The sequence below is a fragment of the Dasypus novemcinctus genome, chromosome 20, assembly GCF_030445035.2.
Source record: "Dasypus novemcinctus isolate mDasNov1 chromosome 20, mDasNov1.1.hap2, whole genome shotgun sequence".
Lineage (NCBI taxonomy): Eukaryota > Metazoa > Chordata > Mammalia > Cingulata > Dasypodidae > Dasypus > Dasypus novemcinctus.
The window spans coordinates 25,500,573-25,526,885 of NC_080692.1; the positions used below are offsets into that span (position 1 = coordinate 25,500,573).

The 26,313-nt window shown below is 41.9% G+C and overlaps 1 protein-coding gene across 1 annotated transcript in view; it reads right to left on the reverse strand.

Annotated features, from left to right (window-relative positions):
• Positions 1 to 26,313, reverse strand: part of LOC101423803 (uncharacterized) — a 446,281-nt gene that overhangs the window by 201,434 nt on the left and 218,534 nt on the right. Inside the window, 5 exon segments of the mRNA XM_071210051.1 lie at positions 17,993 to 18,311; positions 18,463 to 18,504; positions 22,117 to 22,431; positions 22,983 to 23,297; positions 23,373 to 23,465. Coding sequence (XP_071066152.1) covers positions 17,993 to 18,311; positions 18,463 to 18,504; positions 22,117 to 22,431; positions 22,983 to 23,297; positions 23,373 to 23,465 — 1,084 coding nt within the window.

Below are 26,313 nucleotides of genomic sequence, written 5' to 3' on the forward strand. Positions count from 1 at the left end.
TGTATATTTTAAAATATTTTATTTGTGATTATCCTGGGGTTTGTATTACACAACTTACATCAATAAATTATTTTTTGAAAAGACCCCAAATTACCTTCAATAGCATAAATGTTCTCTGCACCTACATCCCTGTTTCTACTTTTTATGTTGTTTTTTCTCCTACATTCCTTTTTTTCCCCTTTATGTGTCTATTATCAGGAAATATGCCTTTTTCTTATTCAATTGCATTCTTTTTTTTCTGAGGTACTGGTGCCAAGGATTAAACCCTGGACCTCATATGTGGAAAGTCAGCACTCAATTGCTTGAGCCACGTCACTCCCCTCAATTGCATTCCGACTCATATGTATTAAAAAGTAAGGATGTATATTGAAGATTCAATACTATTGGGTTTTGTATTTATCCTTTAGTTACCTGTACTGAAGACCTTTATTTCTTTTTACTACTCCAAGCTATTATCTCCTGTTTATTTTCTTTCATTCTGCAGAATTCCATTTAATAATTCTTAAAGGAAAGATCTTTCACTGAAAAACTCTCAATTTCAGTTTATCTGAATATTTTAATCTATCCCTCATTTTTAAAGGACAGTTTTTCCAGATATGTAATTCTTGGCTGGCAGTTTTTTCTTTCAGGCCTCAAATATATCATGCCATTGCCTTCTTGCCTCGATGCTTCCTGATGAGAAATTGGCACATAGTCTTATTGAGGTTTACTTGTGTGTGATAAACTACTTTTCTCCTGCTGCTTTCAGAATTCTCTCTTTATCTTTGCTTTGACGTTCTGATTAGTATATGTATTGGAGTCAGTCTATTAGAGTTTATTCTGTTTGGACTTCGATGTACTTCTTAGATCTGTGTATCTATGTCTTTCATAAGAGTTGAGAAAATTTTGGCCATTATTTTCTAAATATTTTTTCTTCCCCTTTTCCCTAATCTTCTCTTTCTGGGACACCTGTGACACATAAGATTGCATGTTTCATGCTGTCACGTAAATCCTAGTGACAATGCTCAACTTTTTCCTATTCTTTTCTCTGTTTTTTCGACTATGATTTTGATTGTCCTGTATTCTATTCACTGATTTTTTTTCTGCCTGTTGAAATCTGCTGTTCTATGTTTCTAATTTCTTTTTAATCTCCATTTTTGTGCCTTTCATGTACTTAATTTCTATTATGTTACCTTTTTAAAATTTAAAATTCTTCTTTATACTTACACATTGTCTTCTTTTTTTTTCTTTTTTACTTTTTATTTATTTCTCTCCTCTTCCCTGCCCCCAATCCAGTTGTCTTCTCTCTCTGTCCATTCGCTGCATGTTCTTCTGTGTCTGCTTGTATTCTTGTCAGCGGCACTGGGAATCTGTGTCACTTTTTGTTGCGTCATCTTGCTGCATCAGCTCTGTGTGTGTGTGGCACTTCTCCTGGACAGACTGCGCTTTTTTCGCACTGGGCGGCTCTCCTCACGGGTGTACACCTTGCACATGGGGCTCCCCTAGTGGGGGACACTCCTGCATGACACGACACTCCTTGTGTGCATCAGCACTGTGTGTGGGCCAGCTCATCACATGGGTTAGGAGGCCACTGGTTTGAACCTTGGACCTCCTGTGTGGTAGTTGGATGCTCTATCTGTTGAGTCAAATCCAGTTCCCCACATTTTCTTCTTAATATCCCTTAGCTCTATATCCTTATTTTCATTCATCTCTTTGAATTGATTTAGGAGATTTGTTTAAAATTCTTTGATTAGTCCTTCCAAATTCTTTGTCTTCTCTGAAGTTTTAATTTGGTTCCTTGACTGAGCCATATCTTCCTGTTTCTTAGTATGACTTTTGCAATTTTTTGCTAATGTTTGGGCATCTGATTATTTTGATACATTATCTCTGAAGGTCAGTTTTTCCCTCTGTTCAGGGTCTTATTGTTGGTTGACTTTGTGTTAAGGCTCTTACTTGACACTTGGTCCAACTTATTCTGGACCTTTAGAGTAGCTTGTTTTTAGCTCTCTAGATTTTCTGAGCTCTTCTTCATCTGATTCTTGCCTTGGTTATGTGGTACAATTTTTTAAGATTTCACATTTTTGTGTAATTGTTTCACCTCCAGGAGGAAGTTTCCTTTCCTCTGCTCCTTCTCTTGGAATCTTGATCTGTTCTGATTGGTTTTGTTCAGAATTTTCTCCCCAATTTCTGTGTTTAAATTCTCTTCCTCACTCAGAGCCGCCTTTTTCCTACACTTTTAAGTTTCGTGACCTGACCTGTCTTACAACAGCTCAGTTCTCTTCCTCCCTTTTATTTCTGTGAGGATTTTTTTTTTTTTTGCTACAGTTTCTTCCCCATTATGGTATCCTGCCCAAGATAGGGTTAATTCAGAAAGGTAAGTCTATCCAGACAACTTCACTTTGTGTTTAGGTGGTCCACTGAACAGTGACTGGATTGAGTGAGCACATCTCTTGCCAACAGCTCTGCTGCAGGGTCTCTCTCTCTCTCTCTCTGTTCTCTCTCTCTGTTTTTCTGATGGGGGCCCTTTTGTATGTTTACCTTCTCAACAGCTTGTGCTTCACCCTGGGCCTCTGTGGACTTGGGTCCCTGTGCCTGAATATGTGTAGGATTTTAACTTGCTACTGTGAGTGGCTCTATGGTCTGTTTCTGTGGCAGGAGGGATCCTGGCTGTGCTGCCTCTGTGTGATTCCCAAGTGATGTGGGACAAGTGAGGGGGAGGATCCTGGACTGGCAGCTCTGGTAAGAATGTCTATCTGTTTTTGGAGATTATTACTTTTATTCTTTTTTGTTTCAGCATTTGTGGAGTCCTTCTTGAGTCTCTGTTTTCCTCCAGAGTTCTAAGCAAATGGGATTTGCCCATTACTACTTGATCCTGAGGGAAGACTCATGTTACCATGTTGATGTCAATCTCAGACTTGCATTCTTTCTCTCCACCCTCATTATGTCACAGTATTTCGTGACTTTGACAATCAGGCAGACAATCTAGTCAACTTTTCTCTGCCTGTATTTCATTACTATTTATATGAACTTGTATTTCACCATATCAACATCCATAACTGTACCACTTCAGGTGTCCAGATTTCAAGTACACTACATTCTATTTTTTTTACTACTCTATTAGATATTCCTTCATCATGGAGACATTCAGTCACTCATGTATTGTAATTATTATTCATTCCCATCATCTTCCTTATGCCTTTACTGTCTTGCTGACTTGTTTAGGTTTTATGGTCTATCAGTACATTCACTCTCATACCACCACTCTCTATTCCCTTGCCACACTTTTCCTCTGTGAAGCTCACCTGCTCAAACACCACACACTGGAAAACTACTGTCTGCATATCCTTACCTGCACTTGAGCAGCTAGCCTGGCCTGAAAAAAAGTATTGGTTTCACTTTAAGGTGATGAATAAATCCTAAAAGTTCAATTAGCACTCCTTAACAATCCTACTATGCTTTCCGAATAGGTTTGCTTTCTTGTTACTCGAAACTGATATTTCATATATTCTTCTCTTGACTGAAATTAGCAGCAAGTGGTCCCATTACTCAGTCTTAACTGAATCTGCCTCACTTTACCCTGAGAGAATGGAAGTCATTGGATGGGAGCTCACTTATATTTTGCCCACTATATCGACCTGCCCTCAGCTCTGTATCTGCATTCTTGTCATTTCCCCTTAACAATGGGGGATGTGTCATTCCTCCTTCTTTGGGTTGTATTCCTGCTAGGTTTCTAGATTCCATCCTCTCTTGTTTTCTGAAGGACTTTAATTCAAAATTTGACAGAATTGATGATATTCTTCTTATTTTAACTGATTATTTCCTAGGGTTTCCTGCAACATACTCTTCTGCAGCTTGGGTTTTTTTCCCCTCTCCCCCCACCTTACTTATTGCTGTTCTTATTATTTATTTATTTGTTTATTTATTTATCTATCTATTTATTTATTTCACCTTAGCTCCCTAGTCATTGCATGGTCATATATTGTCTCTTCTCTGTGTCTCCTTTTTGTTGTTGTTGCGTCATCTTGCTGAATCAACTCTCTGTGTGGGTGGCACTACTCCTGGGTGGGCTGCACTCTCCTGTGTGGGGTAGCACTCCTATGTGGGAGGCACTACCATGTGGGCAGCATTCCTTGCGCATAGCAGCACTCCATGTGGGCTAGCTCGCTGCACTGGCCAGGAGGCCCTGAATATCAAACCTTGGACCTCCTATATGGTAGGTAAAAGCTCAATCTGTTGAGCCATACCTGCTTCCCTAATTGCTTAGTATCCTTTATTTGTTCCTCTTTCCCTGGTTAACCTTGAAGTATTGTACAGATTCTGAACTGAGCCATGGTCAATCTCTTATTCACCATCCATGCTCTCTTCTTTTTGACCTCATGTTTTTTTTTTAAGAGACAAAAGCTTATTTATTAGAACTAGTGATAAGAAGAACTGTTCTACAATAAGTATAAGTAGCCCCAAAAGTCAGAGACATCTTCGAATTTGAAAGTGAACAACCATACAGCAATGTTCAAAAAATTAAATTTCAGAAATGTTCTACAAAGGAATTCTTAATAAAGTGCATGTTCATATAATGATAGTATAGAAAAAGACTATCAATTCTGAGATTTTTCTAACAAGCAATGTATCTTAATTATATATTTTTTTTGGGTGAAAACTACATTTATTTGTAATTTTCACATTCTAGTCTTTTCTCTGAATTGAGGTAATTATTGTCTTTTGTCTTTGCATATGTTTTCAGTGTTAGTATCCCTGTTATCTTCATCCATTCAGTGTAATTATCCCTCTGATGCATAATCAATACCTCTAAATGTTCTAAGTATGCCTTTTTACATACCTATATTTTTCTGATCCCCTGGGTTTCTAAACACTTTTAAACAGTTCTTTTAATGTTTCCTCTCCCTGCCCTTACGTTTCAGTCATTTTCCTGTTCAAGACCTCATGTTAAAAACATAAAAACATCTTTTAGAATTTGTTTCTCATTCTTAATTTTTACAGTATACAAATAAGATAAAGATTTTTCTCTCAAGTCCTTCTACAATTTACTTTTTGTATTCCAGTGTATCTTTTCTACGACTCAGTGACCTTGAATAGAAAAACACCCTTTCTGCAGCCAATTTATTCCATTCCCCTGGTTCACTTATTAATATAAGGGAGATAAGAGATGGTTAATCACAAAGGGGAAATATCCACGATTCCTTTCACAGAGGTTCTTAGGATTGGGGTGAGTTTCTCATAAATCATGGCCTCTGTGTGGGGCTGAAAGAGAAGGGGTAAGCTGTGGATAGGAGTTAGACAACGTCGGAGTTGCAGGAAATTGCTTAGAGCAGGAGTTTCTATAAGCCCCGAGGAATTTCTCTAACTTCTGTCAGTGGGGAGCTTGAGCGTTTTAGCCTTTGCCTCTGGATGTGACATGGGGCAATCTCTGACTGTCGGTGGTTTCCTCAGCCCTCTCCAGTTTTGAGATGCTCTTGATGAGGCCTTGTACCAGGAGATTAACTACCTCGTAACACCGAAGGAGGACCTGCTGGGCAACCCAGGTGTGTGTCCCTGCCCTGCCCTCCTGGGATCTTTCATTGTGCAGCCCACCAGGTGTGACTTCAGTCTTCTTTGCATCTACAGACCCCGCCCACCAACCCAGTGTCACAGCACCCATAGATCCCTTCTCTAACCCAGCCTCACAGCACCCACAGATCCCTTCTCTAACCCAGCCTCACAGCACCCACAGAGCCCATCTCTAAGGTACTCTTACTGCACCTATAGAGCCCATCTTTAACCCAGCCTCAAACATCCAGACCCTTCCAGCAGCCACAGGAATTGGTCTTTCGAGCCCCTGTGAGCTTCGAGTCTTCCCTTTACACTACAGGAGTCAAGTGTGAAGTGTCAGCATTACTGCTCAACTTTGCCACAGGCTCTGAGTGAGAGAGGGGTTGTTCTTTTTGCTTTTGTAAAATTTTTCTCCACATAGGATCCTTGTCAGATGCCTCAGTGACTAAACTGCCATATTACACAGGGGGTGGTGAGGAAATCAGTGACTGCAAATCAGGTTCAGGATGTGGAGGGGTGTTGGGGGAGGAGGGATTTCCCTCACAGGGATGAGGTCCTGATGGGAGCAGTCTTCCTTTTACTGGATTAAGAGGCTTCTGGTCTCCAGCTGGGGTCCAGCCTCCCCTGTCCCTGGCTGCTCTTTGATGCCTCGTGTCCAGTGTTACCCACGTTCAGTCACAACATTTACATGTTATGTTAAAAAATAGCATTCAGAAAGCATAATCTGACAGAATATTTTTATATTTTAATATTTTAGTAATGCTCTTTAGCGTGATATTCTCTCTGAAATACATAGTTTTAATCAAGAAATATTGGGAATTTTGGATCATTTTCCTGGTTTATGGGGACATTAAATATTCAGCTTTGGAAAAGATCTGTTTATTCATGGAGTTAAAGGGGCCTCTATTTATCCAGCATCAGAATCCCTGGGTCAGAAGAGATCCTGGGTATTACCTACGCCAGCCACTTACTGTGGTTTCATCTGACCCCTTGTCTGCCCTCAGAGCCTCCACGTCAGGGGACTGAGGCCCCTAGTGATGGTTATGATGATGCTGAAGAAGTGCCAGTGCCTGGGGCTCCTGCTGCCTCTCAGGTGAACAAGGGGGAGGAGCTCCCAGAGGAGAATGGGATCAGGGTTTCCCAGACGGGTGAGTGGGGTGCATCGGTCTGCTGCAATCTCTTGTCTCTGTTCTGGACAAAGTTCATTTGATTCTCAATATCCATCCTTCCTGTGCATTCAGATTTGGGTGCCCTCATGTGTTTGATAGGATCACGTAGACCATATTCCTTTCCTTAATGCTGTCAGTTAATTCTGTGTACTTGGTGTCTTCATCCTACCCTCTTGGAAGTGATTGTATTAAGACCTGTAGATTAGTTCAGCACATTAATCAACTAAAAAATGGGAAAACTACTCTGACACCATATTGGGGGTTTTAAAATTAGTTGTGCTATTGGGATTTATAGGACATTTGGTAATTGAAGAGACACTGTGATCATTAGTTATCACTGATGTGTGCCAGGTCTGCTTCTGTGGTGGCCTTTAAACTTAAAGCCATGGTGATGGATTGTAGACTCAGAGTAGGTGGGCAACTAAGAACTCATCTACCAGACATGTCAATGGCCAAGTGGTGACACTTGTTTTCCAGAGATGAGTATTTCTGCATCAGGGGCCATGTGATTTATGGAAAGGGGCTAGTGTGGGCGCTGAGTTTTTCTCATGGATGAGGATCCTGGATGGCTTTTGCGTGAACTTAAGAACACAGGCCAAGGCCACCAGGTGCAGAGTTGGATTGTCAATGAGGAGCTAAGATTTCTCCAGCTGTGGTTTCCTGCTTCCTTTTTCTTCTGAATTCAGCTGGTTTGTTGTGAGGTGAGAAATTTTCCTGTTCCTTCTTGTGATTCTTACCATTCTTGACCCATGTCTTTGCTGACTGAGCAGACCAAGGATCAGGTTTTCACTGAAAACCTGTGTCAGCCATACATCTTATGTGATCCAGTTTTTCCCAGACAAACTGAGGCCCCAGAGACCCATGTGGTCTGGGTCCTTACAGGTTATTTCTGATGTCCATCTCCTGTTGTGATGAATATGAAACTGTTTGAATCTCCTGGAGCATTGCTGGGTCCTGTGGGATGCTTTGTTTGTACCATGTGCTAGACTATTCTGCCACCGTGGGCTCCGGGCTGTCTTTGTCACAGTTGTACTGAGGTTTCTCTTTTCTTTTACAGGCTTTTCTCTACAGTTGCCTAGAGAAGCAGTTGATCCTGGGAAGGATGAAGATAGGCCCTGGGTACCCCAGGGGGTGGAAATGGGACACTGGGTATGATGATGTTGAGCTGAGTGCCTCTGGAACATCTGCAATGGCTCTCCCATGATGTTGTATTAAGAATGAGCTGAAGCCTGAGATATTCAAATTACATGTATATGATAATGCTGATCTATAACTGCACTGCATGGAAATTGTTCAAATTAAATATTCTGAAAAAAATGCTTTTTGCTTTCTTGATTATTTAGCAAGTTTCATCTCAGTTGCTCTTAGAGGATTTGTCCCCAAACACAGTTTCCCATGGGAAATATCAAGTGAGTGAACTGATCTGTTTTCTCACCTCCCCCTCAGGATACTCAAGGCATTACCTTGCCCAGGCACATAAAAGTCCTAGTTCACTCTTACTTAGATAGGGGACTCTATAAAATTGGTCCACACTGAGCCTTCGTTTCTAGCAAGATGATCTCATGGGAAAATAATCCTGAACATTCATGTATGTTCTTCACTGAGATGTCAGTTCATCTCCTCTTAATTCCTAGACAACAGATTTGAGTGTGAATTTCAAAGTTGAGATTGTTGGCATTGCAGGGGATGTCTATAGTTTCCTTCCCTGCCCAAATTTTCTTGGACCAACTAAAAACCTAATCCTATATAACTACCTCTACTTTTCTCATCCTACTCCCACGTTTGCTAACTATTATTCAAGCCCATCCATACAGAATTCTCCTCATTCTTTTCTCATATCCAGTTCGTCATCAAATCCTGTTAAATCCATTCTTTCTTCTCTATGACTTCCTCTTCATTGGACATTGTCACTTCTTTCTGTCCAATTATAAAAGCTTTCTATGTAAATTATATCAACTTATATGTCTCCTTACTGCAAGCTAATGAAGGCCAGACTGGCAACCATCCAAGGAGGACAAGAAGGCAAGAAGATGAAATCTACATAGAGGAAGTCCAGAAGGAATATAGACAGCAATACAGCAACTTCTGGCTACTTGGATATTACAGATGTGATTAGAAGGGTCTGATAGGATTGAACTATCAGAGGATGAATTTCCGACCAGTGGGTTTCCTACCTGGTATAATGAAAATATGTTTCACTTACAGTAAGAGCAATGCAAATCAAAACTGCACTAAGATACTATTTTTCCTCTGTCAGATTAGGAAAAATTCAAAAGCTTTTAAAAATTTTTTAAAAATTAATTTTTCCCCCCTTTGCCTCCCCTTCCCCAGTTGTCTGCTTTTTGTGTGTTCTTCTGTGTCCACTTGTGTCAGCGGTACCTGGAATCTGTGTCTCATTTTGTTGGGTCATCTTTCTGCATCAGCTCTCTGTGTGCGCGGTGCCATTTCTGGACAAGCTGCACTTTTTTGTGTGTGCAGGGTGGCTCTCCTTATGCTGCACACTCCTTGAGCGTAGGGCTCCCCTACGTGGGGGACACCCCTGCTTGGCACGGTACTCCTTGCACGCATCAGCCCTGCACGTGGGCTGGCTCATCACATGGGTCAGGAGGCCCTGGGTTTGAACCTTGGACCTCCCATGTGGTAGACGGTCGCCCTCTCCATTGGGCCAAATCCGCTTCTCAATTCAAATGCTTTTTAACAGCCTGTCAGAAACACTAAAGGAAATAGGCACTCTTCATATATTGTGGGATTGGTATATAGAAACAAATGAACAGAACTGTATGTCAGGTGAATAATGTGACCATACAAAAGAGAAAAAGAAAACAATTCTTGTAACTTTGAACTCAGTACTTGGACTGTGGACCCTTAGTCTGAGACAAAAAGAACAACAACACAATATTGACCTTTTCTTAATATATTTGATGTTGATAATGCTATGGGTATAGTAATTCTGAAAGTAGGAATGAGCAAATGTGTACATATATTAAAATTTCTGGGAGTTGGGATTATCATTATTGGAGAAGGAAACTTCAAATATGGAAGACAGAAGAGAAAGAAAAACTACGTGGTATTGGATTGGAATTAGAAGAGTTTGTATGAACAAATGATTTGAAACAATCTATATCATACTCTGCTGATAGGGCATTAAAGCAATCTCATCCCAGGAGCTAAGAGTTCATCCAGAACCTAGACCTTCATTTCTAAATACCAGTCTCCTTGAGAAGAACCACGCTCCTTGGTATGACACAGGAAACTATTGTGCTTGAAAGTAAAGACATACAGAAAATGATGGGTGGGGCATCCAACATTCAGCTTTTTTTTAAAATAAAAGAAATTTATTGTCATACATATCTATATATCTATCAGAATAGGTTTATATATCTCACAGGTATTTCTAGTGATATTTGCAAAACTATATTGATTTTAAAAATCCACTAAAATTAGGAAATTAATAGAAAGTAATATCCTTCAGTACCATTCAGATATATATTCAAAATCTTTTTTTCCCTACTCTACTCCATATTTTGTTCCTCCATCCTGAGTAGAATGGCAGTGCCCATTCCACCTCTAAATTGAGGGGAGGCACAACATCCAGTTTGATGATGACCCCACTGATCAGCTGGAATTATTTTCTTCTCTTCTGACTTATCTTTTCAGCTCTCCTTCATGAGTCTGATCTGATTACAATTCCCAAATTATCATGACTATGACCTTTATATTTCTGCTTCTCAGCAAATCTTTGTTTTATCTCAGCCCAGATTCACAAATGCTCTGTTTGTGTAGTAATTTAATGTTTATCATAGATGTCTGCACCGACTGTATGTGGACTCTGATAATCTGTCCACACTGGGTCAGTAGGACGTGTTGGAATCCCCCCTCCTTCATTTATACCTGGAGTGCAAGATTGGTGCAGTTGCAGCAGAGGGAACACAGTCACCACAGGCATTTCTTGTATTTTGTATAATTTTTCTGGTTTTGTCTTCACTGCTTACAGACAAGCATCAACTCAGTGTTCGGCTCTTGTTAACAGGTGAGATGGCTGGGTGATAAAGTGTAAAATTAAACTTCTCTGTTGTTTACATCCAGAAATGTACATGACCATTTTTACTTCTTTTTTTTCCTTCTACCATATACTGATCCCATAGTGGTGAATAGGTTTTGCAATCTATTTACATAATCTTTCTTATTCTCAATGGATTTGAGCTCTTTCTCTTAACTCTCAAGCACCCACAAATAACCATTCTGTGTATAGTCAGTAATAAACCAAAATCTATTCTTCATTTAAAATTCTCTCAGATCCTTTTAGTGTGTCTCTGTTTCTACCCTGTCTCTCTAACCTAATTTTCATAGCCTCTTTTTTTTTTTTTTAGGTATCCCTGGGAATTGAACCAGGGCTTCATATGTGGGAAGCCAGTGCTTAACCACTGAGCCACATTCGCTCTCCTGAGAGTTGGTATTTTGTTTGTCTGCTTGTTGTTTTCTTTTTATGAGGCCCTGGGGACTGAACCTGGGACCTCCCATGTGGGAAGCAGGTGCTTGAGCCACATCTGCTCCCCTTTTCATAGCCTCTTGTGAACGTTGCTAGGCATTTATTGCTGAGTGATTCTTTTTTCCTTTAAGATTTATTTTATATATTATAAACCCCCCCCCCCCACACTGGTTGTCTGCTCTGTGTGTTTTTCGGCATCTGCTTGCATTATCTGGTGGCACTGCAAAAAATGCATCTTTTTTTCGGTCACATCATCTTGCTGCATCAGCTCTCTGTGTGTGCGGTGCGCTTTTCTAGGTGGGCTGCACTTTTCTGGGTGGGCTGCGCTTTTTTCACGTGGATCGGCTCTCCTTGAGTGTGGGATACCCCTACGCAGGGGCAGCCCCTGCACGGCACAGAACTCTTTGGGCGTGGCAGCATTGCTTGTGGGCCACCTTACCACATGGGTCAGGAGGCCCAGGGGATCGAACACTGGACCCTCCATGTGGTAGACGGATGCTCTACCAGTTGAGCTATGCCTCCTTCCCATTAGATTCTATTTTTGATTGACATCTTGCCAGGAGTGGAAAGTATTATGGTATAAGAATTTTATGCAGCAGATCTTTTTTTTTTTAAAGATTTATTTATTTATTTCTCTCCTCTCACCTCCCCCCTGCAGTTGTCTGCTCTCTGTGTCCATTTGCTGTGTGTTCTTCTGCGACCGCTTCTATCCTTATCAGAGGCACCGGGAATCTGTGTTTCTTTTTGTTGCGTCATCTTGCTGTGTCAGCTCTCCCTGTGTGCAGTGCCATTCTTGGGTAAGCTGCACTTTCTTTCGCGCTGGGTGGCTCTCCTTACAGGGCGCACTCCTTGGGCGTGGGGCTCCCCTACGTGGGGGACACCCCTGCGTGGCAGGGCATTCCTTTACAGCATAAGCACCGCACATGGGCCAGTTCATAACACGGGTCAAGGAGGCCTGGGCTTTGAACCGTGGACCTCCCATGTGGTAGGATATGACCTATCGACTGGGCCAAGTCCACTTCTCTCCAGCAGATCTTCACTTTATTTTCTTTGCTCTAGGTTGGATATTATTTTGGATTTGTAATTTCTTGGCCTTATATATGAATAGGGAAAATGAGTGTCATTTTCTTTATACTTACCAATTGTCTCAGATTAATCTACATGATTCTTATTGGTGCACAGAGCTGGCTGGGATCAATGGATTGGTATAGACCTATATCGGGGGGAGGGAATGACTGACGGATATAACCTCATACAGAGATTGATCAAAACAATTCTTTGAAACACTCTTTAGAGCAGGGGGATCTTATTATTTCTCAGGATTTCTGTCAAATAGGTTCTCTTTGCCATATTTATGCTGCTATTCTGCATCTGATTCTGTTTTGACAAACAGGTCTTATGTCCCTTTCAGCCTTATGTCCTCTTAATGGGAATGCAGTCTTCTCTGATCTAGACAATTTATTCTATGTAGCATAGTTAGGAAAATTGTCAAGGCATTAAAACTCAGATTTGGTACTGAGAGTTATCCCTCAAAGAGATCCTGGTAAACTTCTCTGTCTGGATACACAAAAAAAAGTGATGCATGAAAAGACTGGGACTATCAATTAAGGAATTTATTTCAATAGTCATTTGACAGTTTAGTGAAATTAGAGATTCACTCTTATTTGTGGAGCTTTAGCTGGAGTGTACATTGTTTATAACTCTTGTATTTGAAATGTGTAGTACTCAAGGACAGAATCAACTAGAGGGTGGGATATTTTGGAATATTCAACTGTGCATTTCATAAATTTGCTTCCTAAGAGAAAGTGGTTTGTTAAGGCCCTGATTTTAGAGTTTCATGCTCTTAAATAAAAGTATGTACTTCTCTGTACCTAAAGGAAGGCAAGAATGTAGCCTGTAGGAAGGTTTTAACTTTTGACTTTTCAGTTGAAATTTCACCTGGAGAAAGGCATATGTTTGAAGACTGAATATTCTGAGATTAACAGGGTGAATGTACTTTGATTTGAAAGAGAAAAGCATTGGTCTGGGAAACTCAGAGTATTTATTAGGAATAATTTCCTTTCATTACAGGTATACATAAAAACTTTGCAGAAATGAAAAAGACAAGATTTTCATTTATTCTGTAAATATAACAGTAGATTCTTTGCAGACTTGTTTGCTCCAAAAATGGTGCTACATGGTGCTAAGCTCAACATCATCATGCCCACGATCTTCCTCTTGCCCCAGGACCAATGAGGAACCTCTGCCTTCCACCCTAGGGTTGAAAGTTTCTCTAGGAGACTGCAGAGAGGAATCTGAAACAGCAAGGAGAATCATGATGACAGTGGTGTAAAAAGACAGAATAGGGAAACGGACTTGGCCCAGTGGTTAGGGCATCCGTCTACCACGTGGGAGGTCCCTGGTTCAAACCCTGGGCCTCCTTGACCCGTGTGGAGCTGGCCCATGCACAGTGCTGATTGTGCGCAAGGGGTGCCATGCCACGCAGGGGTGTCCCCCGTGTAGGGGTGTCCCCTGCGTAGGGGAGCCCCACGCGCAAGGAGTGCGCCCCGTAAGGAGAGCCGCCCAGCATGAAAGAAAGTGCAGCCTGCCCAGGAATGTCGCCGCCCACACTTCCCATGCCGCTGACGACAACAGAAGCGGACAAAAGAAAGAAGATGCAGCAAATAGACACAGAGAACAAACAACTGGGGGAGGGGGGGGATTTAAATAAATAAATAAATCTTTAAAAAAAAAAAAGACAGAATAGTCTCCCCTGGGGGAAGGAGAGACCAGTATAGAGCGGCCACAAAAAAATTTGTGGGACTCTGTGATTGACTGAAATGCTAGAACCACTGCATCCTCTCAGCTGCTCTATGTAAAGCCTTGATTTCTTAAGGAAGTCTGATTTCTTAAGGAATGGGACCACCTCCTTAGATCCCTCAGAACCTCAATAGCAGACCAAGCCTGACCTAAAGCATTTATGAGAACCATCGTGGGTCCTCTGTCAGATGTCAAAGGGGCCTGTTCAATCAAATCCCGCTGTCGCCTGCTCCCCAGGGAACATGTGCTCACATCTAGGCCTGATTCCAGGGAATAAGGGTCTTCATCTTTCAAGTGAAACACTGAGAGAAAATTATCTCTTGTTTTCCTTCTACTGCTGTGGTTTTTTGAGTCTTTAATCAAGGCCATTTCACATCCTGCACCCATAGTGGGCAAAGTCAACCTTAAATGTTTGGTTATGTGGCTCCCCAAAAGCAACAAAATAAGTCATAAATTCGATTAATCTTGTTATTAAAAAACCTTTCCAGGTCATCTCTCACAACCTGAAAGAATCTCCAAATTGTAAGAACAAATGTCTCACTTTGGGGTGTGAAAATGTGAACAAAAGCTCTGCATGTCCATATCCAAGGGATGGTGGGCATGGACACAAAGGATACAATATATTCCTCCTCTCAGAGGAGATGAAATCGCTGCAGTATATCAGGGATAAGAAAGAGCTGATATCATCTAGATAGACAAAGCTACCGAGATTCTGATAGTGCAAAAAAAAAAACAAAAAACCTCTTGATGGGTCCAAATTCACCTTCCTTTGGACAAATAGCAAGACTACTGGAGACAACTGTCCACTCACCTGTCTGGGAATACCTGACGTCATCTCCTTCCTTTGAGAAAGAATAATTCCCATTTATCTCAGGGACAGGAGGAATTTCAGGAACAGGTAATTCTTCAACATCATCATAACCATTTCCTGTGGCATCAACATGTTGCTCTGGAGCCTCTGAAAGCCGACAGGACTTAGGTGGAATAGCAAATTATGGGTTGGACTAGATGACACCCCAAACCCTTTATAATGTAGAGATTATTATAGTTGATAAATATAGTTCCCAAATTTCAAGGCTGTTCCAAGGCACATATTTGATCTCAATATTCCCATAAAACATTCAAATCCTTAAAATATTCCAATATTTCAAGGTCAATAATATTTTTCTAAAATGGCCTCACACAGTATAAAGCTTAAACAAAAGCTCTTGTGATGAGTTTCAGCTACTATTTTCAAAGTTTTGGTAACAGAGTCAGAAACATATAGTGTGAACCTATCTGTGACTGAGGGGGTGTGAATCTTTTCCAAGATAACCCAAGTATTCGCTTATTTTCTGAGTCTGTGAGAGACATGGAGTTGCTGGGGAGAAGGAGGCCTTGGTATGACTCAGAGATGGGAGATACCACCAATGTAATCACAGGAGACATTCCAGTGTTCTGTTGACCTCAGAAACCACAGAGCTGTGCTGTACTTGCCCCCACCTACAGGCTGTCCAACTCTACTACCTGAGAAAGATGGAAGGCGAGCATTCTCCCCATAGTTCCCTTGCAAATAAAAGCTTCTGGTAGTTGATAAGTACAGGTACCAAGCACTCCATGTATTCTAGAGCTATACCAAAGTCAATTTCTCTCTTCCATTATACACATAAACTACAAAATGGTCCAAATATTACACTATTTCAAAACCACTTTCCTCAGTGTTTTTTCTCATGATGGAATTTTTGAGATTTACAGTTTCAGATGTTATTTAAAAATATATCGCTTTTGAATCTACAACTGTACATTAGACATAAGTCTGTGACTGTGTAGTAGTATCCGTGGAAACAGAGTCAAGTCTAATCTTTCCTTTTTTGAGGTCACAGAGTAAGCAGATAGAGGAAAGAATGAGTGCCTACTGGAGAGAAGAGATCCTTCCCACCCTAATCACAGATGGACATCCTTCTAGACGAGCTTCCTTCTCTTCCTCACCACCATTCACGGGAAGACCCACTCATATTACCTGGGGTAGATTCAGGGTTTCCATTCTCCTCATTGTCCCCTGTGTAATATGGCAGCCCTGCCACTGAGTCACCAGACAGGCTTCCAGGTAGAGAGGAAAAATATCACAGACAGACAACAAAAGCTTTCCCGTAGCATGAGGTCCAATGTCAAGGTTAAGAGGAAATCTGGAATCTCCAGGCATGTGGAGAGAGGGCTTGGAGTAGGCTGACCATACAAGGTTGGGTTATTGGTCGTCTGTGTTTGCAGAAGATAGCCAAAGTCATAGTCAGCTGCAACACAGGGGAGGGCATGGGACACACACCTGGGCAGTTCAGCAGATCCTCCTCTGGTTTTATGAGGTAATCGATCTCTTGGTAAAAGGCCTCATCGAGAGCATCTTTGTAATCAAGCAAGACTGGAAAAAGCAGCACCAATTCAGAGTCCCACCCAGAGACAATCGTCTTAGCAATAAACCAAACCTTCAGAGCTCCCAATGTTCACCTCTGGAGAAACCCCTATGGGCTTCCAAGACTCCTTCCCATAGCCTGTGCCCTCTTGATCCAGAGTTAGGTTTCCTGACCATGCCTTGAACTAAACCTACACTCAATCTCCTTAGACACTGTTGACATGGTGTGGTGACTTGGAGCTATGTACCCTAGAAAAACATGTTCTTAAACTTAACCCACTCCTGTGGGTATGAACCCATTGTAAATTGGATGTTTTGATGAGATCACTTTAGTTACAGTGTGGCTCAGATGAATCACGATGGGTCTTAACTTGTTACTGAAGTCCTTTTAAGCAGAATGAAGTTCAGACACATGGAGAGAAATCCTGAGGGAGCAGCCGGAAGCTTAATGTCAATGGAACACAGGAGAGAAAGGAGAAGCCTGTAGAGGCTGCCATGCACATTGCCAAGTGACAGAGAAGCGAAGAACCACAGATTTCTGTCAGGGAGTACCAGAAGGCCACAGTCTTTTGGGAGACAGCATCACCTTGATAATGTCTGATTTTAGAATTCTCCTAGCCTCAAAATCTTGATGCCACAAATTCCTGTTGTTTAAATCACCTATTTTATTTGGCAGTTGGGAAACTAAAACACACGGGAAGCCATACTTTGAGAGGTCCCACATTCAACCCTGGATGAAAGACTTGAGTTTCTCAATCCTTAAATCTATTGAAGAGACTGGGGAGACATTCCAGATAGTGGGAGTGAAGACTTAAACGTGTGCACTTTTCAGCTTTTCACATCTGTCCCTGTGTCCTGCCGACATTCCTTCCCTGTTCCCCAGTGAGCCCCCCCAGGACCCACCTCTGCGCTCTGCTCTCCGTCTGTGCAGCTGAGTCACCAGGAAGATGAGGACCAGGAAGAGCAGAGCCCCCAGGATGAGGCAGAGGATCCCAGGCAGGGAGAAGATGCCAGGGACGGGAGCTGAGCCTGGAGGATTTGGCCCTGTGGAGGTGAAAGGTCCACGAGGCTTTAGGGCTCAGCAGAACCCTTTTTCCTGCCACCACCTGAGTCCTCAGGGCCATGAAACCCCCAGTTCAGATACTGTGTGAGTCTGCAGGAGCCCCAAGAAGTTTCCACCCCAGGTCCTGGCCTGGTGTCGGGAAAGGGAAGGCTGGTGAACCTTCAGAGCGTCACACCTTCACAGCTTAATGGGCAGTGATCACCTGGTCATCAGGCCTTTCCTCTAATGATACCATGAAATGTGCCAGAAATATGCAGGCTCCACAGGGCAGGTCCCTGGAAATATGGGTGTCTCTACCAAGGGGCTCAGGACAGAAGAGTCACTCACCTCTATCGCTGGGAGGCAACGTGGTCCTCTCACCTGCAGAGAAGAGAAGGCAGTGGGACCACTGGACTGGGAGAGCGCTAGGGTCTCAAGACCCCGCATGTTCTTGTCTCCAAGAGTCAGGAGACCAGACCTTGCCCATCTGGGAGCCAGAGTCCCCGCAGCAGCGTGGCCCAGAAGGGCTTCTGGGTGCACCCTCACCCCTCCCTCCACCCTAGCCAAGGGCCGGCCCCCACTCACCAGCGCACCTCACTCCAGCGTCCTCTTCGTGCTTGCAGTCGCTCCGCCCCCAGGGCGCAGCAGCGCAGCCCCACAGGGAGGCCTCGCTGCCCCCGCACCGCACATCATCCAGCCAGATGCTCCCGTTGCCCTGGCCAAACGCAGCCTCCCGCAGGGCCTCCAGGGCGGAGCCACAGCCCAGCTGCCCACACACCACCTCGGCCTCCGCCAGGCTCCAAGAGTCGTCGCACACCGTGCCCCAGGAGCCGTCGTGCCAAACCTCCACTCGGCCTGAGCACGCGGAGTCTCCTCCCCTGAGCCTGAGCTTCTCTTTGTCTAAAAGGCAGCAGCACCTCTGGTGACCGTCCCCAGAGGGAGGGAGGAGGGGAGGAAAGAGGAGGGGAGAGAAGGGGGAGGAGAGGGGAGGGGAGGAGGGGAGGGAGGGAGGACCAAAAGCCAACAAAGGAGGTGGAAGGGGCCGAAGTACCTGTGCAGAGGGTTGCGGTGGGACAGCTCTTGGGTCTTGCTCCTGAAGAAACAGACAATTGGTAAGAGCTGGATGGAGGCAGCTGGAGTTGGTCAAGTGCTCACCAAGTCTAACCAAGATCAATGCTCCTAAGCACGAAAGGCAAGAAGAAATCAAGTGCTCAGAGAAATACCACCTTTAGAGGTGCCTATCTGACACTTAAATTAGTATTTCATATATTTTTCTTGAGCTGTGGCTTCATCAGTTTGTATATACAATATATAAATGTTCCCCTTCCTTCTCAGGAAATCACAGGCAGAATTTTGGGCTGTACCCTTTTGGCTTTATGGCCAAAGTGGAATTCAGGAACTTTTATTCTTTAAAGAAATTGGTGAGGTGCACAAACATGAAGAATTCCTCAATTCTCAATGGTCCTGTGCTTGACTGAAACCTCAGAATGAGGTTTGAGGCTCATTAAAGGAGAGTGAGTAAACTTGAGATACCATTGATCTTTTTTTTTCTTGCTTTTTAAATTTTTTAAAATATTACATTAAAAAAATATAAGAGGTCCCCAGAAACCTCCTGCTCCCCTCACCCCACTCCTCCCAACATCAACAAAACCTTTCATCATCATGGCACATTCATTGAATTTGGTAAATACATTTTGGAGCACTGCTGCGCCACATGGATAATGGTTTACATTGTAGTTTACACTCTCCCCCAGTCCATCCAGTGGGCCATGGCTGAACATACAATGTCTAGCATCTGTCCCTGCAGTACCACCCAGGACAACTCCAAGTCCTGAAAATGCCCCCACATCATATCTCTTCTTCCCTCTCCTTACCCTCAGCATCTACCGTGGCCACTTTCTCCACATCAATGCTACAATCTCTTCCATTTCTAATCACAATAGTTCCATAGCAGAATATTGGTAAGTCCACTCTAATCCATACTCTATTCCTCCATCTTGTGGACCCTGGGCTGTTGATCTTTGTGTTCCACAGTGATACACACCTGTGTCCTGTCCCATGCATTAAGTACCTAGGTTGGCAAGATCTTGGATGAATAGGTGCTCTTGGGAACTCTAGGAAGCCAAAACTTAAGTTATGGGGGTTTGAGAGAAGAGAAAAGATCCCTGTGGTGTCCTGGGTGTTGAGGGAGGGCAGCTGCTGGTGGGGCCATCCCGGGGTCAGTGGCTACCTCGATGGACTGATCGTGATCTCACTAGCACCCCCAACCCTCTTAGAGCTGTAGTCCCAGTATCCACCATTGTAAATTAATACCACCTCAACCCTGTATTTGCCAGTAGTCTTTCTCTCATTTTACCCTAATTTCAATAATTTCATAAAAATTATAACCATTTGAATTAGTTACTGTCATTTATTTCTTGATTTTAATTGCTTTGAATCAACCCCCAAAACACCATACAATTAGAGAAAGGCCTTTGACTTATTCTCCTCTCTAGTTCCTAAAATACTACCTAGTTCATTGAAGACATTCAATAAATCTTTATTTACTAAAAACATCAATAAAAGGAGAGATTATTCCAAGCTGAATTGTGGGCTCTGTTTTGTTTTTTCCACTATTGAATTGTGAAAGGAATTTTGGATCTGTGTTTATTCTTTGTGATTATCCAACTCTGTCAACTCCCCTATAAGTTAACAAGTGAAATGGAATAAATTTGGAAGTAGAGAAGGGATATTTTTTTCTGTTAAAGGCCAGTGAGCCATAGAAAAATTATTCTGAAATACAAAGAGGAAATTGTAGACGGGATTGAGAGAAAAATGTACCATATTGTATAATTTAAAAATGGATGTGAAACAAATGTTAAAAGATGCTTCTGTGATTTTAGCATGGTGTCTTAAATAGAAAAAATGGGTGAAATATAAGGAAATGGAGTGGAAATGTTAATAGGAGAATTTTCAAGTGGTTAGAAACCTAGGGGATCAGTAGAAGAGAGAGATGTTGAAAAGGATACTTAGAAATTGAGTTGAGAAATTGATTAAGCATACAGATAATTACACAAAATGGTCAAAATAAGAGATTACGATACTGAAAAAATATTAAAATAAAAAAATTGAAAAAGAAATACAGTAATTCATAGAAAAACCAAGAATGTGTGAATTAATAAGAAAATATCTTATTTCACAGAAAAATATAATTAGGATACATTCATTGTTAGAAAACATTAGAATTTATATGTTCTTTCTATATTAACCCTATATAACCGTGTACCTTATTTAGAAAAACCATGTAGAAAATTTTTGAATTTTAATCTTCCAATCCCTGCTGGATGGTTTCTCACTTGAGAAAGCCATGATAACTCTGACAGTGGAGGCAGCTTGCTTTTTTGTAGAACAGTTCTTATCACTAGTTCTAGCAAAACTAGAGGTTTCTCAAGAAACCTCTCAAGAAACTGCTCATGAAGTTGGTCTCACAAAAGAAAAATGAAAAAGAAACAGGATGTCAAAAAGAAGAAAACATAGATGGTGTTTGCCCAGGACCTAGCTCAAAGCCTGTGCAGTATTTCAAGGTTGAGTATAGAGAGAGGAACAAATAAAGGACAGCAATTAATGATGCAGGAAAATACTCAGCTGAAGAGTAGCCATCCAGTTTCTAGTTCAACATGTAAAGAACTTTGACACTATCACTGTCATCCTGACAAAAAGAAAAAAAAAGATTAACAACTTGAAAATCAACATCTCTTCTTAGAGCCGCCTGAGAACTGAGTCTACAGGGCAAACCATCCTGAACACTGGAAGAACAGGCAGATTCAAAGAATCACAGCTGACTGGCAGCAGTAGCCACTGCTGGAGCCTGGTAAGGACACATAAGGGTAAATGACTAATTGCTGGAAAATGAGCATGGACTAGCTTGAGAGAGAAAAACGTCTCAAGTTTTACCTCCAGGACCACCAGCAGGTTCTCAGGGTGAAAATTAGAGAAAAATCACTTCCTGCTCCCAGCAAGGGCAGGGGAATAGTAACCATTTTGAAATAAACCCCATGTGTTCGTTCTCCATAACAACAGCCTGCTCTAAAGGGAAACTCTTTTTTCAGGACCTGAGTGAAGTAGGAGAAGGTAAATACCCAACCCCCTACTCCAGCAGCCTCTAGCCTTCCTGTCACACCTAGGGGGAGAAAAAAGAAAAGCGTGAAGCACTTATGAAGTCACAGCCCAGGAACACAGGCTCACTATAGAGCTGAGACCTACTCGTAGGATTCCAGAACCCTTCCACTCCTCTTGCAACTTAGTACCTCATCAATATGTAGTGCTCCTGTATAACAACATGAGAGTACAGCTGATGCAAGACTGAGACCCTATTTAAGAAGGAGTCTCTAGATAAACCAATACACAACAGTAGAGACAAAAACAAGGACGGTGAAGAAATTTTAGCTTCTAAAACCACAGCTACAGCAACCAGTAAATGCATGCTAACTCCCACCCAAATGAACAGAAAGCTCAAACTACAGGCCTATTTACCTCAGTACTTTTGCCTGATATATCATGTCTAGCTTTCAACAAAAATTACAAGGCATGACATTGTCAAAAATCAGTCTGAAGAGACAAAGCAAACATTAGAACCAGACTCAGATGTGCAGGGATTTAGGGATAATCAGACTGGGCATTTAAAATAACTGTAATTAATATGCACAGGTGCGGACAAAAGAGTCACCTGCACAAATGACATGAGCTGCTTCATTGGGAGAGCATGACCTGAGGTCCCAGGAATCAGAAGCACACTGCCAGAGTGTGGTGTCACTTTTCTGACACTGGATTCCATCCACCCAGCGGGGCTGAGAGACTGCCCTGATGCCGGCAGAAACATTGAGATCCCCGGTGTCCCCACAGCCCAGCTGCCTGCAGATCACGGCCAGCGTGGTGGGCTCCATTGGGCTTCTGCAGACACTGCCCCACGTCCCATTGTAGAAGACCTCCAGCCACCCAGCGCAGTCGTGGTCCTCACTCACCAGCCTGAGGGCCAGGAACTCTGCAAGTGAAAACGGAGAGGATGAGGGACTGTGGCCTGTGCAGTGGGCCTTAAAGCTCTGACCCGTCCACTCTAGGCCATTGACCTGCTTGTCTCAGACACTTCAGGAGAGAGTTCCACCTGGAAAGTGTTCATAAATCCCTTTCTGATTCATTTACTTAACCAGTGCATTGTTCCCTCTGCTTGTCCCTCTGTCTCTTTACAGAGACTGGGACTGAAGTGAGGTGCAGCAGCGCTCCAGGTACTGCGAAGGGGTGCACTGCTGTATAGGAGGTGTGCAAGAAGATTTACAAGTCATCCCTCTCCCCCTTTTATACTATGCCTGAAGGGTGAGTCCTAATTTTATTTTGGAAACACTAGAAAAATGTATCTTGTCAGATGAAATCCCTGCAGGAAGAAACCTATCCTTCGCTGCTATTTGAGAAACAAGAACCTGGTCGGGAGCCCCTGGTGCTGTGGATGATTCAGCTCCTGCTTCCCGAGGGCCTAGACCATACCCCTTTCGAGACTGGGCTGCCTCCCCCCAGATGTGGGCAAGAAGGAGGGCAGACCTGAGCAGACCACCCCCGCGTCCTCCTTGTGCCTGCAGTCGTGCCGCCCCCAGCCCCGGGAAGGGCACTTCCACACGTGGGACTCCTTTCCTGTGCAGTTGAGGTGGTCCAGCCAGATGGGCCCTGATCCCGGCCCGAAGTGAGCGGAGGTGGTGGCCCTGACTGCCACTCCACAGCCCAGCTGTCTGCACACCACATGGGCATCGCTCAGGTCCCAGCCGTCGTCACAGATGGTGCCCCAGGAGCCCTGGTGAAGGACCTCCACTCTGCCGGCACAGCGACCGCCCCCGTCCGCCAGGCGGAGTTGTCTGCTCTCTGAGGGAGAGAGTCAGGTCAGTGGGGGCGTTTTTACAGGATGGGAAGGGCTCCTTGGTCCCAGGGCCCCCTCACCTGGGCAGTTGGCAACACTCTCCTCCGAAGCCACAGAGCCGGGGGGATGAGACATGGAGTCATTGCACTGGGGCACCAGCTGGGTCTGGTTTCCTGCAGAAACATGATGACCAGAAGTTAGTAGGTTAGAGAACAGGAAGATGATTTAATTAATGTGAGATGTTATAACTTAAGAGGCAACTATTATGGAGAATGGCAAACTTGCCTAGTTTAAGCAAATCATTGCACAGAGAATGACATCAGAAAGCTGGAAGATACAAATTCTGGTTAGCAACATTTTAGTGTCACCAAGACAGCAATAAGTTTTGGAGGCAAGCTCTCAGAGAGAACTTAAGGCCAGAGGTTGGCAACTTCCCACTGGAGGCATTTGCCAATTCAAAGGCAAGAGTGAGAATCTGAAAAGCTCAAAAGAATTTTCGGCAGACTCACAACGCTCCTGGAGCACAAATTATAATCCAGGGTCTGCACAGCATGAGGATCTGCATTAAACAACCAGAAAACATGAACTTCTGTAGAAGGAAGTGCAACCATTCTCATAAGGCTTGATCCCCAGCTTCTAGTGCCTTCAATTCCCTTTAAATAAGGTGATCTGCCCCTAACTCAGGGGCTTGTAAGAAGCAAAATGAAATTCTTTCTGAAGGGTTTCTACAATTCTTCATATACAATTTCTATAAATAAATAAAAAATACCCAGACAGAAGAAATTTGATAAAAACTGAAAGGGAAAGGACACATTAGGAAGAAAGGCACAGGGCATCCTGCTTTTCGAGTTATCTGACAGGGATTTAATATCCATGAATAAAATGTTCAAGGAATTAAATGACAAGACTGGTATTTTGACAGAAAATGGCAATCACTTGGAAATTCTTGAGCTAAAAAAGTCACTAACTAAAACTGAGAATTCAAATGATGAGAGCAGCAGCAACACAACAGCATAAGATAGAAACCCTTAACTGAAATATCAGATGAAAATTCACAAACCACAGAAATAAAAAGGAATGGAAAATAGAGTAAGGGGCATAAGAGATGTGGTGAAAAGTTATAGCATTCACATATATTAATACTAAGTCTGGCATACAGAGGGTCGCAATTGACAGAACTAAAGGTAGAAATTGCAAAATCCACTATCTCAGTGGGATAGTTTAATATACATATGGTTGTATTTAAACATATGCACAAATTCTTTGATACCACATCCATGAGGTGGATCTATGCCTCCTTCCATGAATCTGGGCTGACCTTTAGTGGAATATAACTAATAGAATTCAGGGAAGGTAACACTGCTTACTACATATAAGAGGCACACCATAAATTTTAGAACACAGGAAGATCATAATACAAAATGATGAAAAAGTAATACCATGCAAAGAAATACAGTGTGGCATTACTAACATCATATAAAGCAGAATTTCTGGGAAAAAAGTTGCCTAAAGAGCAATATTTCATTTTTTTAACAGGCATAGTCTAACAAGAAGATAAAACAATTCTAAATTTGTATTTAACATAAAACAAGCTTTGAAATGCTTGGAGCAAAAACTGATAAAACATAAATGAGAAATATACAGTCATATTTAGAGATTTTAACACACTTCTGTCAATAATTGATGGAAAAACAGATATAAATGAATAGATATATGGAAGAGATGTATAATATGATTAACAAATTTAATTAATTGACAAGCATGCTAAAAAACATGCAGCCTAGACATATCGAAACACATTTTCAAGTACACATGGAACTATTATTAAAAAAATACTACATGCTGGGTCAGAAACTAATCTCAATATATTTCAAATGGTTTATATCATATATAGTACTTTGTCTGCCTGTGGTACAATTGAGCTAAAAATTAATAACAAAACACTAACTAAAATTTTTCAATTGTTTGGAAATTACAAAATAAAGTTCTAGATAAAACAAGGTTACTTAGAATAACTTTTAACCTGAATGATAATAAATATACAACAAAAGCAAACATATATAAGGTAGTCAAATCTGTGACTAGAGTCACATTTAAAGCCTAAATGCATATAATAAAAATAAAGTCTGAAAATCAATGCTAAAAGCATTCATATCTGGAAGATAAAAGAATATCAAATCAAACCAAAGAAAGTAGGAAAAAGAAACAATAAAGATAATCAGAGAAATCAATGATATATCAAAGCCATTGATAAAACACTACTTAATAAAAATGACTTAATAAAGATTAGAAGGTCTGAATAAACCTGAATTTGTTAAAGATGCTGAATTTGCAATTAAAACCTTTCAACAACCACCAACAAACCAAAGTAATCAACCAACCAAACAAAAAGCAAAGAAATTCCAGGCCCAGATGGTTTTCACAGTTCATAGCTAGTAGCCGTGTGTCAATTTAAAATTTCCTGAATTTGATAGCTATATAGTTGTTATATGAACATCTTTGTACTTATGAAATGATGAAGTACCTAAGAGTAAAGGGACATGAACTTTCTAAGACAGTTTATGGTTAAGAGGAAAAGAAACCCAAGCATATATATTTTGTGTATGTGGATGTGTATATATATATATATGTTCAATAATATGTATATATTTGTAAAATGTTTATATGTGAATCTGGGTGGAGATTGTTAAGAGGGTTCTATATATGATTCTTGCAACTTTTCTGTAAGTCTGTGATTATTTAAAAATAAAAACTTACACAAATACATAGAAAAATAAAGAAAACACCAAACTCTTGCAGAGGATAAAAAAGGAAGAAAAAAAATTTCCACCTCATTTTATGAGAAAGCAAAGTATTAATATGAAACTTTGCCTAGAAAGGACAATTACAGACCAATGTGTTTAATGCATATATATAGATGCAGAATTAATGAAGAAAATATTAGCAATTTGAACCAAGAGATGTATAAAAAGAATACACCAATCCTCTTGTATTCTTCAGGTTGTCTGGAAATGGTGTTTG